The sequence below is a fragment of the Magnolia sinica genome, chromosome 7 (genome assembly GCF_029962835.1).
Source record: "Magnolia sinica isolate HGM2019 chromosome 7, MsV1, whole genome shotgun sequence".
In the NCBI taxonomy this organism is placed as follows: domain Eukaryota; kingdom Viridiplantae; phylum Streptophyta; class Magnoliopsida; order Magnoliales; family Magnoliaceae; genus Magnolia; species Magnolia sinica.
In genome coordinates, this window is record NC_080579.1 from 8,682,957 (window position 1) to 8,697,896 (window position 14,940).

Consider the following 14,940-nt stretch of genomic DNA (forward strand, 5'->3'; position numbering starts at 1 on the left):
TCCAAAGCTCCCATCGACCCCAGCACAGAAAACAGTGGGGACTGACGTCCACCATTAAAAACTTCTAAAGGCTACAAAAGTTTTAGATCAAGATGATATTTGTGCTTTCCCTTATGTCATTAATTTTTTTAACTTTTGAACAGGTTGGATTTCAAATAAACATTAAGGTGATCCTTAGGATAGTTTCAGCGGTGGGAATCACTCTCCCCACTGTTTCTGTGATAGGTCCAGTACAGATTTTTATCTGCCTCATTCTTTGGCTCGTGCACTAAAATGATATTTCAAAATGGATGGACGGGGTGGATACAACACATACATCATAACGAGGCACACAGAGCTAAGTGACGTCACTTCAGTAAGGACTTGAGTACTCGACTTGCCAAATAGAGAATATCTAACTGCGTCCAACCTCCGCCCGTCTCTGGGACGGGCGGAAGCTTTGAGTGGTCCACTTACCACATGTATGGGAACGAAATCGAATACTCAGTACGCTCTATCTCTATCGTACTGAGTAAACTCTGTTGGGCCCACCATGAATGTATATGGTCTATCCACACCGTCCATCCATTTTGCCATTTTATTTTAGGGGTTGAGATCAAATTTTAAGCATACCCAAAGATCAAGTGGACCATACCACATGAAATAGTTCGAATAATGATTTCCACCGTAGAAACCGTTATAGGGCCCACAGTGATTTTTATTTCTCATCCAACCTGTTCATAAGATCACACAAACATGAATGAAGGTAAAACACAAATACAAGCTTGATCCAAAACTTCCGTGGCTCCTAAGAAATTTTCAATGGTAAATGTTCAATTCACACTGTTTCCTGTGGTGTGGTTCAATTGAGGTTTGAATATATTTCATTTCTGGGCACAAGCCCTAAAATTATCAGGTAAAATGGATGGACGGAGTGGATAAAATACATAAGTCAAGGTGGACCCCACAGTGTATACTCAGCATCGTTTACCGTACTGAGTTACTCAGTACGCAATCCGCTTCCTATGGGAGCGGATCAGGTGTTACCATGGTAACAGGATAGTGGGTGTTTCCCTAACCGTGGGGCACACCTTGATGTATGCGTGTGTATCCATGTCGTCCATCAGTTTTTCATGCTCATATTAGGGTCACAGTAATGAAAGTAAAGCAGGTCCAAATATAAAGTGGACCACACCATAGGAATGAGTGGTGATTGACCTCTAAAAACTTCGTATGAGCCATAAAGGTTTTGGATCAAGCTAGTATTTTTCTTTTCTCTTTATTCTTGTATGTGTGACATTTTCAATGGGTTGGATGGTAAATAAACATTATGGTGAGACATGAGAAGTTTTTAATGGTGTCATTTTAATGACCACTGTTTCCTATGGTATGGCACACCTGCGAGTTAGATATGGTTCACTTGAGTATTGGATTTTGTTCATTTTTCTACCCTTGTCCTAAAATGATCTCATAAAATGGATGAACAAATTGGATTTCTTAAAAAACATCATGGTGGGTCCCTCTTAGGTTTCCAGGAATTTTATGCAAAACGCTTTCGCATAAAATCCGCAGCTCATTTTTTCATATGCGGATTTCCCGCAAAAGCCTCTGGCACGTTGGAAACCTAGGTGGGGGCCACCATAATGTTTTTGAGAAATCTACCCCATCCATCCATTTTTTTCTTAGCAATTTAGGGCATTATCCTAAAATTGAGGTAAATCCAAATCTCAACTGGTCCACAATATAGGAAGCAGCGATGATAATGATTCTTATGGTTAAATATTTTTTAGGGCCCACTGTGATATTTATTAGACATCTAACTTGTAGATTAGGTCATACAGACCTAGATGATGGAAAAAAACAAATATCAGCTTGATCTAAAAACTTGGTAGCTCCAGCAAGTTTTTAATGGTGAGAGTTCTATCAACATTGTGTGGCCCACTTGAGATTTCGATCTACCTCATTTTTGGGTTTACATCATAAAATTATTTTTAAAAATGTATGGATGGCATGGATTTATCAGTAACATCTTGGTGAGACCTAGCTAGCATCCCAGCGAAAGAATTCCATGTAAAAAAGGCTTCTGCCGCATCGGTTAGAGAGTTCGAGAATAAGGTGAAGAGGCATGCAAGAGAAGAAAACTCGCTCTTTCAAGCTCATGCTAAGAGCACTTTCATCTAGACCGTCTGCCTTATCTAACGGTTGATAAGAAAGTTCGCACTCAATGACGTGAGAACCGGTGCGTAGCTGAGCGTTCCTACCTTGATTTTGTATATATCACCTCCATCATCATCTTTTTCTTCTCTACATTGATTCTCCATCATCATCTTTTTCTTCTCTACATTGATTTTGTCAGATATTCGTATTATGGCACGTCCAGCTAAAATCAGAAGGGAAGTCTCATGGACTTCTATTTCTTTGGAAAAAGAGAAGTCTCTGTCAGATTATCCTGAAGAGCTAATCTTGAATATTCTCGTTCGCCTTCCAGCTGCATCTCTTAATGACCTAAGGCGTGTATGCAAGAACTGGTTAGACATAATCTCTAGTTCTTATTTCATACAGTGCCACCTCGCTCGAGTCCATCCGTACCTCATCGAAATAACAACACTTTGGAATAGTCGGATTCGTGATCCGATTCGTTCGGTGGATGTAATAGATTCTGAAATAAGGGTGCGAAATCTGGTTATAGGTTGTGATGGGAAGATCTTAACTACCTGTAACGGATTGCTTTTGATAGAAGCCTATCCCCTAGACGGCATTTGTATCTCCAATCCAGCTACCAAGCAATTGCTACGGCTTCCAATATGTTCTAAATCTCCGTTTGACGGCTACAATCTTCCACGTGCGCAACTTCGACTTGACTTTTATAGGTTTGGATACGCTCCTTCCACTAGGGAATATAAAGTCGTTCACTTCTTCCACGATGGTTTCCATCAGTTGTGTGAGATACTAACCTTAGGTTCGGATTCATGGAGAAGGATTGATATCTCATTTCTCGTTTTGCCATTCATATTCAGTGAGCAACTATCGCTGAATGGGGTTTTGCCATTGATATTCACTGAGCAACTATCGCTAAATGGGGTTTTGCACTGGGTGGTTGGTTATCATTATATAATGTCTATGGATGTTGCCCAAGAGACGTTTCATCAAACACTAATTCCAAGTTGCATTAGGCCAAATTACGATACATTTGACATGTATGAAACTTTTTATCTTAAGGATATTAGAGGCTCTCCATCTCTCATTAACAGAATCTCTGATGTTGAATTTGAGGTTTGGATCTTGAAGGACTTTCAACTAAAAGAGTGGATAAATTTGCGGAATATCGACGAGACTGCAAGAGGCTTAATTAATCTTATTCCTCTTCCTAGCTTGAGAAACGACGAGGTTATGTTCCAATCTCATGAAAAGAGAAGCGGGCACTTGGTCTTGTCCACCTACGATTTAAAACTCCAGACGATGATTCAGGTCAAATTATATCCAGAAGACCTTCAGATTTTATCTATGATTAGTCACTTCGACACCCTAGTTTCTTTGAAGCTTCAAAAATAATATTAAGATTCTGGTACTAATGTTACTAGTGGAAATTGAATACTTTATATATATATATATATATATAATGGTTTAACTTATTGGTTGTAGTGAAGATTTTTGTTCCTTTTCAGTTTTTTTTTTTTTCCTTTTTCATATAATAACTATGGGTCTTTTTATGAGTTATCATAAAGTAATATTAGAGTGGGTGGAAGAAAGGAAGTTTTTGCTATGATTATCAGCTCTCATTGTCTGGTTTGCCACACCCACAAGTGCCTCGCAGCCCATTACATGCCACTCTACATATGCTCGCGTCGTCCATGTGTCTGAAATCAAAGCCATCCAATAGGTGATTTCCATCGTTGAGATTCCCCGGCTCAATAACTATGTTGGTCCTCTCTCATCGTATCAAAATGTTAGAAATTTTCATGATGACTGTGGCCACATATGGCTAAACTGGCCTGATTTTACACCCAGGGCTCCTCAACGGTGGAGACCATACAATTTCCACCATTGGATTACGCTCGTAATGATAGGCTGGGACTAGATTTGAAGGAAGCGGACTGCGTGGTAACTCACTATGCTTAGCGTAATGAGTAAACTCTATGAGGTCCACCATGATTTATGTATTTTATCCTCTCCGCAAGTTTTGGATGAAGCTTGTATTTGTTCTTTACTTTCATCCATGTCTATTCGAGCTTATGAACAGGGTGGATGACAAATAAACATAACTGTGGGGCCTAGCAAGGTTTCAACGGTGGAAATCATTATCCCCACAGTTTTTTTGTGGTATGATCCATTTGATCTTTGGATATGCTTCAATTTTGGGCTCAACCCTTAAATCAGATGGAAAAACGGATGGACGGCATTGATAGACTATATACATTCAAGGTGGGCCCAACTGAGTTTACTCAGTACGATAAGAGCATACCCAGTAACTCAGTACCCAATCCGATTTTAGATTTTTGAAGCCCGCTTCCAAACCCTAGCCAGGTTTAAGGGCCCGGCCCGGCCTTACCAACGAGATTAGGCTGCCTAGGCCGAGTTTGAAAGAAGAATCAGTGACTCTGACCGGCTTGTTCAAGTCAACACAGGGCTCAGCCAAGTTGAGGCTGAATCATCATGACCCGGACGGGCTCATGTTATTGAACTGGACTGAGTCGTAGTGAGTTTGAGTCAACTCAGGCGAGTCGCATCAGACCAGCCCGAGTCTAGAAACCTTGTTTCCGCCCCCAGACAGAGCATGCATGTACGTGGATTCAGGCCATGCTTTTGGTATAGGAACTGGAGCATCGTGTATTCCAGATGGGTACCTTAATATACATGGTCCAGATCTCTAGATAATAGGTTCTACTCCCCCTGCCACTAGCCAATGGCTAGTTGTTGGTGCTCTATAGACCCAAACATGATGTCCATCCATTTTTCTAGATAATTTTATAGTATTAACCTAAAACTGAGGAAAATCAAAATCTCACGTGAGCCATACAAGTTCAACTTCGTTGGGCTACAAAAGTTTTGAACAAAGCTGATATTTGTTTTTTTGCTTTCAGATAAACATTAAAGTGGGCCTTAGGAAGTTTTTAATGATAAACATTCAATCACTACTGCTTTCCCACGGTTTGGTCCACTTGAGATTTTGAAATGTCTCATTTATGAGATAAATTGGTAAAATGATGTATCAAAATGGACAAATGGTGTGAATTGTTGGACGTAGGCCAGTGGGGCCCACTGGTGAGCAATCACTAGTGGGTGGGTCCCACATGTTTAGGCTTTTTTCAGCCTTTTCCATTCTGTAGAGATTTCAAATTCAACTTTGAATTTGAAATATGATAGGAGATAGAGATTTGACTGGATGATATGGTTTCATCTTATCTCATCCGATCTCTCCTTCCTTTCCTATAAAAAGGGATGCGCTCTCTCTCGCATTGAATCATACGATAAACCGAGAGAATACAGAGAGATACAGTGTGCACTATAGTCTGTCCATTTTAGCTTGTCCTTGGGACGATCTGATCCATAGATCGCAATCCGGGGCCACTTATACCGTAGGATCAGAGGTGTGAATAGATCCATCTGCTCCAGTAGTAGATAGGCAGGTCGTTGGAGCGTCAATCTTCTGCTTTGTAAAGGTTCCAAACATCGTGTAAACCGTCAGATCTTGAGGGCTCACCTTCCGCGCTTCCCTACATGAATAAAACACATAAATCATGGTGGGGCCCATATAACACCGACTGGCTCCATATGTATCGAATTTTGCGCTTCAGCAAACCATGTTGTTGACATCCAACCATCTTTTTGGGGGTGTACAGCTTGTATGAGATCCATCCATTCATCACGTAGGCCACATTTTGGGCGAATTGGCTGGTGTACCACACAGCAGCTGCTGTAGGTACGTGTCGTGCAAAGACGAGCACTGACGCTCCTCAAGCTCTGAGTTGCACGAACGATTCAAAGGAGATCAAAGTTACACGGCCCCATAGTGATGTATTTATTATATCTTCACCGTTCATCTATTTTTAGAGATCATTTTAGAATATTATCATGAATCATATCCAAAGATCATCTGGAGCACACCATAAATAGCAACAGAGATATTGATTTTCACCGTTAAACAATTCGTAGGGCCCACCATAACATTTATTTTCCATCCAATCTATTCATAAGGTAAAAAAGACCTGAATTAAGAGGAAAAACAAATTTAATATTGATCCAAAACTTCTTTGACCCCAAAAAGGGTTTCAATTGTAGACGTTCAATCACCCACTGTTTTTTGCAGTGTGGTCCACTTGATAGTTAGATCTGTCTTATTTTTCATCTCAAGCCTTAAGACTAGCTCCCCAAATGAATGGACGGTTTGGATATAACACATACCTCATGATCAGATCCACAAAACTTGCTGATGTCAATACAGCACCTCCACATTTTGTATACTTCCAATGATTTGCTTGGCTTTAGTGAGTGGACAGGCCCGAGGGGTGGCAAGTGTGCTCTTTGCAAAAGCGGACTGCGTACTGAGTAAATTTTGTAAGGTCCACCATTATTTATTTATTTTATCCACTCCATTGATTTATGTTAAAAGATAATTTTAGAGCTTAATACCAAAATGGAAGCATATCCAAAGCTCAAGTGGACCACACCACAGGAAACAGTATGATTGAACACCTACCATTGAAAAATTCTTAGAGGCCATAGAAGTTTTCGATCAAGTTGATGTTTGTGATTTCTCTTCATCTAAAATTGCTTATCCACATGGCTAGTGGTTTATGATGCACATTGGTTTTTGGTTTATATTCCAACAATTAGCCGTCTTGCTAACAAGTGGACCGACTCCTCCATAAAAAGAGAACATTGTCTCTTGCGAAGGGAGACCAAGACCCAAAAAAGATGAGAGAAGAGGTAGGGGATTTCAAAGAATCCATAAAGCAGCCTCCCTGAGCCATCGACATATCAACCACCTAGGAAGCCGAGTCAAGCCTCGATGAAAGACTCAACCGTTGAGCTGAACTGGTCAAGCTTGGAACTTAGTAATAAGACTCACCGACCGACATGACCATCTTGACCTCGACCTAATCATCCTGATCTTGACCTCGGAAGAGAAATGTCTGGAGAGAATCCCACAATGTACCGGGCCAGGATTGATCTGACGAGATCTTATCCGAAAACCATGTCGACTGAGGCAGAATCATAGATACTCTCGGAAGCTGCTTCCTACTCAAATGTGGACCCTTCTAGTGTATCTGAAAGATCTACTGAGATACACAAACTGCTTAAAGGACCTATAAATACGCCCATTGCTTTGGATGAAAGGTATGCACCAAAAAATAATTCTAACTCCAGCCACACTTGTTCTAAGTTTATCTACCTAACTTAGGCATTGGAGGGTCCCCAGCCACAACTAGTGTACCTATTGCCCTTACTTCTTTATTGGTGTAGGTGCTTAGTGCCTAAGGGTGAAGCTACGGGTTCAACCATATTCGAGTGATAACAAGTGTAATTAAACAATTTTTGAAAAGGGATAAAATAAAACTCTTAATTTTTTAATTGACTTTTTCAATATTGTCCTATTATATTTTATACATCTGTTTATATAGATACATGTCAACAGCTAAAATTAAGATTTCTCAACTAAAACCAAGATTTTCTCTACTAAACTAAGATTTCCTCTATTGTTATAAGGAAGTCATGTGTCATCCAAAGTTTCTCCAACTATTAGGTGATTATCCTTATCCTGGTTAACCTCTCTCTCTCTCTCTCTCTCTCTCTCTCTCAAAAGCATGATTTGTTACATGAGGCCAATGGTTCAATTTGGCCCGTAGACTATCGATCTCTCTTCTTGATTGTTTATGTTTATGGTATGATATATGGAAAGCATTTTATGCATACTTCATATTTTATATCGCTATTCATGAAAATTATTGCTTTGTTGTTTCATATCGACTTTGCTTTATTAATTATATGATTTCAACATCTTTCAGTACTTAGTTGGATATGATCTACGGGTCATCGTGCTCATGCCCCCTTATATAGTTTTACAGGTGCAAAGTATGACTATTACGAGCAAGCTGGATATTATTGCTAGTTATTTCAGTTTATTAGGATTAGTTTAGTTTAAATTTTATCTTGCTCATTAGGTTAGCTTGAATTCAAGTATTAATGTAATAGCTATTTATTAAGGAAAGGACGATGAAAAGTGGACATTTTGTACATGAGAATGATTTTGTGGGCCTAGCCGTCCTCCGTGTTTGCATAGTTTAGCCGCTTTTCAAGTGGGGCGATGCTTTTGTAATCTAAACCATTAGTTTAGTGCATCCTACCATGGAGGGATATCTCAACAAAAGAATCTACCAGAGAAGGCTATAAGGGCGTGAATGGGTTGGGTTAGTGTCAAGCCAAGCTTTAAGCCCAGCCTGCATTGTTCAACATAGGATCAAGTCCAGCTTAGGCCCATAATGAGCCAAAATAGTCCAACTCAAGCTTGGCCTGAAATGTTGATGCTGGCCCAAGCCCAAGCTCGAGCACAAGCCTAGTGTTCTTAGGTGATCAGATGACATGAAACAGATATGAGTTGCGCGACAGAGAATAGAATTTTAACATATTATGTATTTCACACAATTGCCTTTGCAAATCTTAATTGGTCGGGCGGTCCAAGCTCGGGTCAGGTCGACGGGTTGTTGTACACAGTCCAAACCAGGCCTTTAATAAATGGTCATGATTTTTAAGCCAAGTCCATCCCATGAGCCTAATACTCAAAACCCAAGATGGGGTTGAGGTGGGCTAGGCCCAAAGGCCAATGGCCAGCCTAGCCCAGCCCAGCCCATTGACATCCCTGGAATGCTAAGTAGAGAAATAGACGTGTTTCAAGCGAAAAAGGTCACCATGGTCCATGAGGTTGTTGGGATTTTCAAACCTTGGATCCAACAACAACAGGGGTTGATTGATTGACCCACTGTGTATGTGGGATGTTTAGAAATTTCCTACACTGAATGATCCTAAGCCGTTGATCAGTCTCCTACTAAAATGATGATTAAAAAGAAGTATAATAACAGCCTTTGAAAACCCAAACATTGGATGGCTAGGATTTTCCTTTTTTTTTTTTTTCAAAAGCAAAGATCATCTACCATTGGTGTCCATAAGATCAATGGTCAAAACATGGGTTGCATGGATGGGACACACCAATCCACCATTCACATCTTGATCACTATCATTTACGTTTTATCTCTTCATTAATCATTCTAATGTTGAATTATTTTAGGAATAAAAAATCACACCCCTGTTTTAATTTCCAAAATGGAGAATAAGTGTATGAGAATAAAAAACTGTTGGGTGTAAATGTCATTACCTTAATCTATCCCTATCTATTAGCATGGCCTAAGTAGAATCCAAGGAAATGATTGCATTCTTTTAATGCGGGAAGATTTTTCCGTATTAAGATCTAAGATTCCCACCGTTGGATCCAACAACAAACAATGTCACATGGTCCCTCCAAATGAATCATGGATCTCAATCACCAGCATGATTCCTTGGGTGGGGACACTTTCTCTGTGCACATGGCATAGTTGTATGGTCAATCTAGACCGTTCAAATCGCTGACTCATTTGTGGATGTAGCATAACCAAAAATCACAGGGAAAGATGATTGTAATCTTCTTATTTTGCCCTTGGAATCTGGACCGTCCACTTTTGGACTTTTGACCTTCCATTTTGTAGCCATCGATTAGATGGTTAGCATTATTCGATCCCTTTGATTTAAGACATGCTCTTTCCACAGCACGCCTCATCATTTCAATGGTCTAGATATTCATATAAGAAAGCTATATTTGAAGAGAATGACCCGCTACCATATTATCAAAATGGTCGTGAACTGGAGATGGGCATTCAGTCAAGTCGGACCAAGTTAAGGCTGACCGAGCACGTTCTAGTTTTAAAATAGGCATGGCTTGAACTCGACTCGACTTAGTGCTGAGTCCATCATGCCTGACCCAATCCAAGTCCAGATCTAACCTAGGCTAATCCAAACTAAAATCACAACTCAAAACCTAAATTCATTTACTAAAATTGAAGGCTCTTCATTAGCTACACTGCATCTTAGATATGAGTTTTTTAATATATATATATATATATATATGAAGCGAGTCAGTACCAAGTTAGATTTCAGGTCAAGTTACTGGGTGACTCGAACCCAACTCAGTTTGAATTTAATTGAATGAAGCCAACTCGATTACTCACCCACTCAGTTCGAATCGTGTCAAATCTGAACAAGTTGGACAAGTGAAGTTTGCCCAGTGGGCCCAGCTCTATCCTGAACAATCACAGGAATCAGTCTATCCCCCCAAATAAGGACGGTCCACTTTCATCGTACAAACCTGGCCAGCCTGATAAACTGATGAACCTGAGTTATGAGCTAGGAAGCATATCTAGCGGGGGCCACCTGATGAACCGTTCGGATCTTGCACAAATGCACCACGCTCGCTCCTTCTCTGCGAGTAGCCAGTGGCGTGTACAAGTAGGAATCACATGATCCTTGAGCTACAGATATATATATATACATTGCATACTCGTGATTTCATTTTCCACCATGGCAGATCCAGACGGTTGGTGGGGTGGGGCCCACCGTGCTTAGAGCTGTCCCCTAAAATCTCCAAGATTCGAAAATGTCATTGACCTCTCTCACACCATTTAGTGAATGTGCAGTTGTACATCGCCTAATGCTGTGGACCTAAGCTTGAGATAGTCATTCAATTCTGATTAAACATCTGTCATGGTTAGAAGTTGGTTTGAATTAGACCCATCCAACTAGCCGTGGACCCCACCCATCACTGGAGTCTATTCATGACAATCAGACGGTTGGTAACACTTCAATGATCTCAATGACAAAAAAGGCATTCGGCCAGATCTTCGACAACTGTGTATATTAAGCTTACCCTACAAAACTTATTTATATGCACGCAAAATTTTATTCACATGCATAACCAACTTATTAATGTTCTTGGGCTGATTATCTATTGTTTTATACGGTGTGGTCCACCTGACAATTGAATTGGTATGATTTTCTGAGAATCCCATTTTCATGGTGTGGTGGTCTTGCTGGATGTGTCGGATGACATATACAACCATGGGCCCACATGCAGCTGGTTGCATGAAAATTCTCATCTACAACAATGGCATAAACCTTTATTTTATATAACTTTGCAATATTTATTATAAAGGCTAGGGGCACATGTATAGGCAATAAAGTTCATATACATGTGACACATGTGCCAGCACGAGATCCAATCCATCCATTAAAAACGATTAATGCCTCCACCGTTCATGGATCCACATTGGTCGAGGTTACAACAGTTTGCAAAATAAATGTACGGCTCTGAAAAAAGTTAGTTAAAGGTTTCTAAGCCCATCTACCTTACAAGTCTAGATTGGAAAAGAAAAAAAAAAGACAAGTGAAAGGTAAGGCCAACCGCACTTATATGCAATGCTGGCTCATGTGGCTTGTAAATGAGTCTTATTGAACACGAGTGCACTTAGCATAGCTGTCTACTATAATGCAAGTAGTTAAGGGGACATCTTTAACTTCATTAGTACTTCAAAATGATTAAAATCTTATCTTATTACGGGTAAGACCGAGGTCGAATCCACAGGGACTGATACCTGTACGTTATCTGAAACCAAGTAGAACTAGAACTAGACTAAGATGTAATTTAAACCAAATATAATTTAAGGAATAATTGTGGAAGAATTATCTAAGACTTTCAGGAATTCAGAGAAAGGGAACTAGGGATTCAGAGGATCCACTTGTAGAGATCAGGGAGATCGTATGCCAGGATCACAAATTATGAGAATTTACTGTACTGCCATTGATATAGGTTTCAAAAGATGAAGAATGGATGAATTAGAATGGATTCCATCACCAAACCATGCCCATGAGACAAAGCAAACAACAGAATTAATCTAATTACCAATCAATCAACATGATTATGAAGGTTAGGAAGGGGTACTGTCATCCTACCATGCCCATGGGACAATGATGAACAACAGGGGTTCCTGACTTCATAAACATAAAAAGGAAAGGAATATTCAAAGCCATTGCAAGCCCATTGTAATTTCAGTCACAACATGCCATTAAAGAAAACAAAAAAATATTCCCATAAAATCAACCCAATACCAAATCTATTCAGTTTAAAATAGAATTAAAGGCAAAAAAAAAAAATCTTCCCATCACGCTACAAGCTTCTCCCCTTAGCCCTAGCTAAGGGGTTTAGCCGAGCATGATATGGATTAAATTCTAACTAAAAAGGAGAAGAAGAAAAAAATCATTAAAGGAAGGAAATAAAGGAAAAACAAAAAGGAAAACCTCTCTCTCCAGCCGTCCGTCCCGCAGGAAGCACAGCCGTTGCTGCTTCCGTTTTTCCCTCAAACCGAACACCTCTCTCTCATTCCCTCACGTCTTCTCTTTCTTCCTTTTTCCTGCTCCACGTTCGGCAGCCACCTCTCCCACTCCTCCAAACTCAAAAAAAAACCTCCGCTTCTCCTTTCTTCCTTCGTTTTTATATAGTACTCTTGTCCGAGCCCGCTTTCCATCCTCCATGCGGAAGCCTTCCGCACCAGAAGCCGTGTTGGAGTCGGAAATAAACACGTTTCGCAGTGACAGGCGGAGGACCCGCGTTTTGCTGGAGATTTTGGAGGACTGATTGTCCAAAACCAAAATCGGCCTTCTTGGTGGTGGTCACGGCTTCCTGTTGATGTGAATGAACGGTCTGGATTGCTGATTCAATCGCTGTCTTGATCAAGGAACGGCCCGGAAGTCCCGGCTGCGCGAACAGAGCTCGCGCTGGGATGTTGGTGGAGGCCCTGAATGATGCTGGGGAGGAAATCCACTCCGTCGGTTGGATTCGTCTTGGAATTCTGGTTGGAGATGGACGGTTTTGGTTGTCCGTTGATGCGGTCCACTGTATTTTTGAATTTCACCGCCCGTTCTGCGTTAAGCGGCTAGGAACGCGCGATAGGTTGCATGGTGGAGAAAAAAACACCTAGGTGAGGGTCTTAGCCATCCTACGGATCCAATGGACGGTTTGGATCATCAAACTGGGGGTTGAGTGGGGCCCACAACGATCCGTAAAACGGACGTCGTCCGTTCATACGCGGTGCGAAACGGCTGCTGCCGTGTTTGGGAAGGAAACGCGGGTCAGCGCTGCTGACCCGCGTCTGTTGGCTCGGTGCGGCTCGGGTCTGTATGTTCTGTGCACACACACATCGCATACGGGCCCCACCTTGATGTGTCAGCAAAATCCAATCCATCCATCCGCTTTGCCATCTCATTTAGACCGTCTAGACCAACTTTGAAGCATATACAGATATCAGGCGGGTCCCACATAACAATTAAAGGGGCTGATCTGTGCATTGGACTACTTCCAGAGAGATCCAATGGATGAAATTTCACGTGTACGGTTCATTTATGGTCCTCAGGCCACGTATGGAGTTTCGAACCCATCAGATGACAGGAACCCCGTGATCTTGCGTTCTGGACACTTTTCAGGCCACTTGAGCTTCGATTCCTCGATTTCTGCGGACCCCTGGTGTATAATTTCGTCGCTCTTGGTCTTCTAGAGTCCGTCCCATGCTTTAGTGTCATCAGATCGGTAAATCCATGCTTTTTAGTGTCCTTTCTCAGTCCAAGCTCATGAAGACGCCCTGCATCACAAATTCAATTAAATTAGGCTATTAAACGGTGTCATGCTTGTAAATCTATGCAATAAATGGGTCTGATATGCAATATTTGACCCTCAACACAACCCCCAACCAACATTTTGCTAGTCCCGAGCAAAGTATGCGAAAAATAAGTTGAGAATTACAGGAGAATTTCTATGAACTCGAGTGATTTTGGAAAACAATCTAGATATTCAGAATTCAACAATTCATGAATGTTGGGCCTTACTCTCTCCTAGACTCAAACACACGATAAACTTCATTCAAAGTATTAGTCCCTTAATTAGAAATAATCCTAAACATTGAGTTCCACAGATGTAAAGTGTAATCCCAACTTTCAACATTAATATTCATTTCTTTATTTCAGGATATCGTTAGTAATCAACAAGAGAATTCATAATAACCAAAGCTTGCCTCAAAGATCATCTTTTCATTCCTTCAGTTTTTTTTTTTTTTTTAAACGAAACCAAGAAGGGGAATGAAGTCCACACTTATAGGGAGCAAACCTATAGTGAAGATTCTTTGCCTAACCTTTTTCAACGGTATCTCTTCCTTTTTATTGATCTTGACGGGCAATTGTTCAAGTTGGTTCCTTCTATGCTTACTGATCACCAAATTAACCCATCAGTTTCAAACTGAAATCTTAATGTGTAAGCGAGATGTGACATGTGAAATCATGACTCAATCAATGTTTACAACTTCTAATCATGGATTAATAATTAAACTTAACTGTGAAATCTAACGAGCAACTGAATCCAAGAGCAGTAAATCACCAACATTCCATATCCTGTAATTCTAAATCAAAGATGGTCGTCCAATCACTTTGAATTCACCAGAAAGTCCAGAAAAAATTTAAAAATTTTCACAATTTACAATTTTTGCTCAAGAAAATACTGATTAGGTAACCTAATCTCCCACCCCCAACTTAAAAGCTACATTGTCCTCAATGTAAAGGATATGAGTATGGAATGCGCATAGGACAACAAAAGTAAAGAAAGAGTGAAGGGAAGATAGTACCTGGATGATGAATCGTGAGAGACTTTCTAAGAGATCGCAGCATGGAATCCGGTCAGCACGAGAGAGAAAGTGACACAGAACTAACAAAAATAAAATCCTACCTATACCACTTTCGCAGGTGCTCTCGATTGCAACAAAAGTAAAGAAAGAGTGAAGGGAAGATAGTACCTGGATGATGAATCGTGAGAGACTTTCTAAGAGATCGCAGCATGGA

The 14,940-nt window shown here is 40.6% G+C and overlaps 1 protein-coding gene across 1 annotated transcript; it reads left to right on the forward strand.

The window, feature by feature from the left end:
- Positions 1–2,346: 2,346 nt before the first annotated feature.
- LOC131250540 (F-box protein At5g49610-like) lies at positions 2,347–3,531 on the forward strand. Its single transcript, XM_058250829.1, has one exon. It carries the CDS (start codon positions 2,347–2,349, stop codon positions 3,529–3,531), a length of 1,185 nt encoding a protein of 394 aa, XP_058106812.1.
- Positions 3,532–14,940: the final 11,409 nt, after the last annotated feature.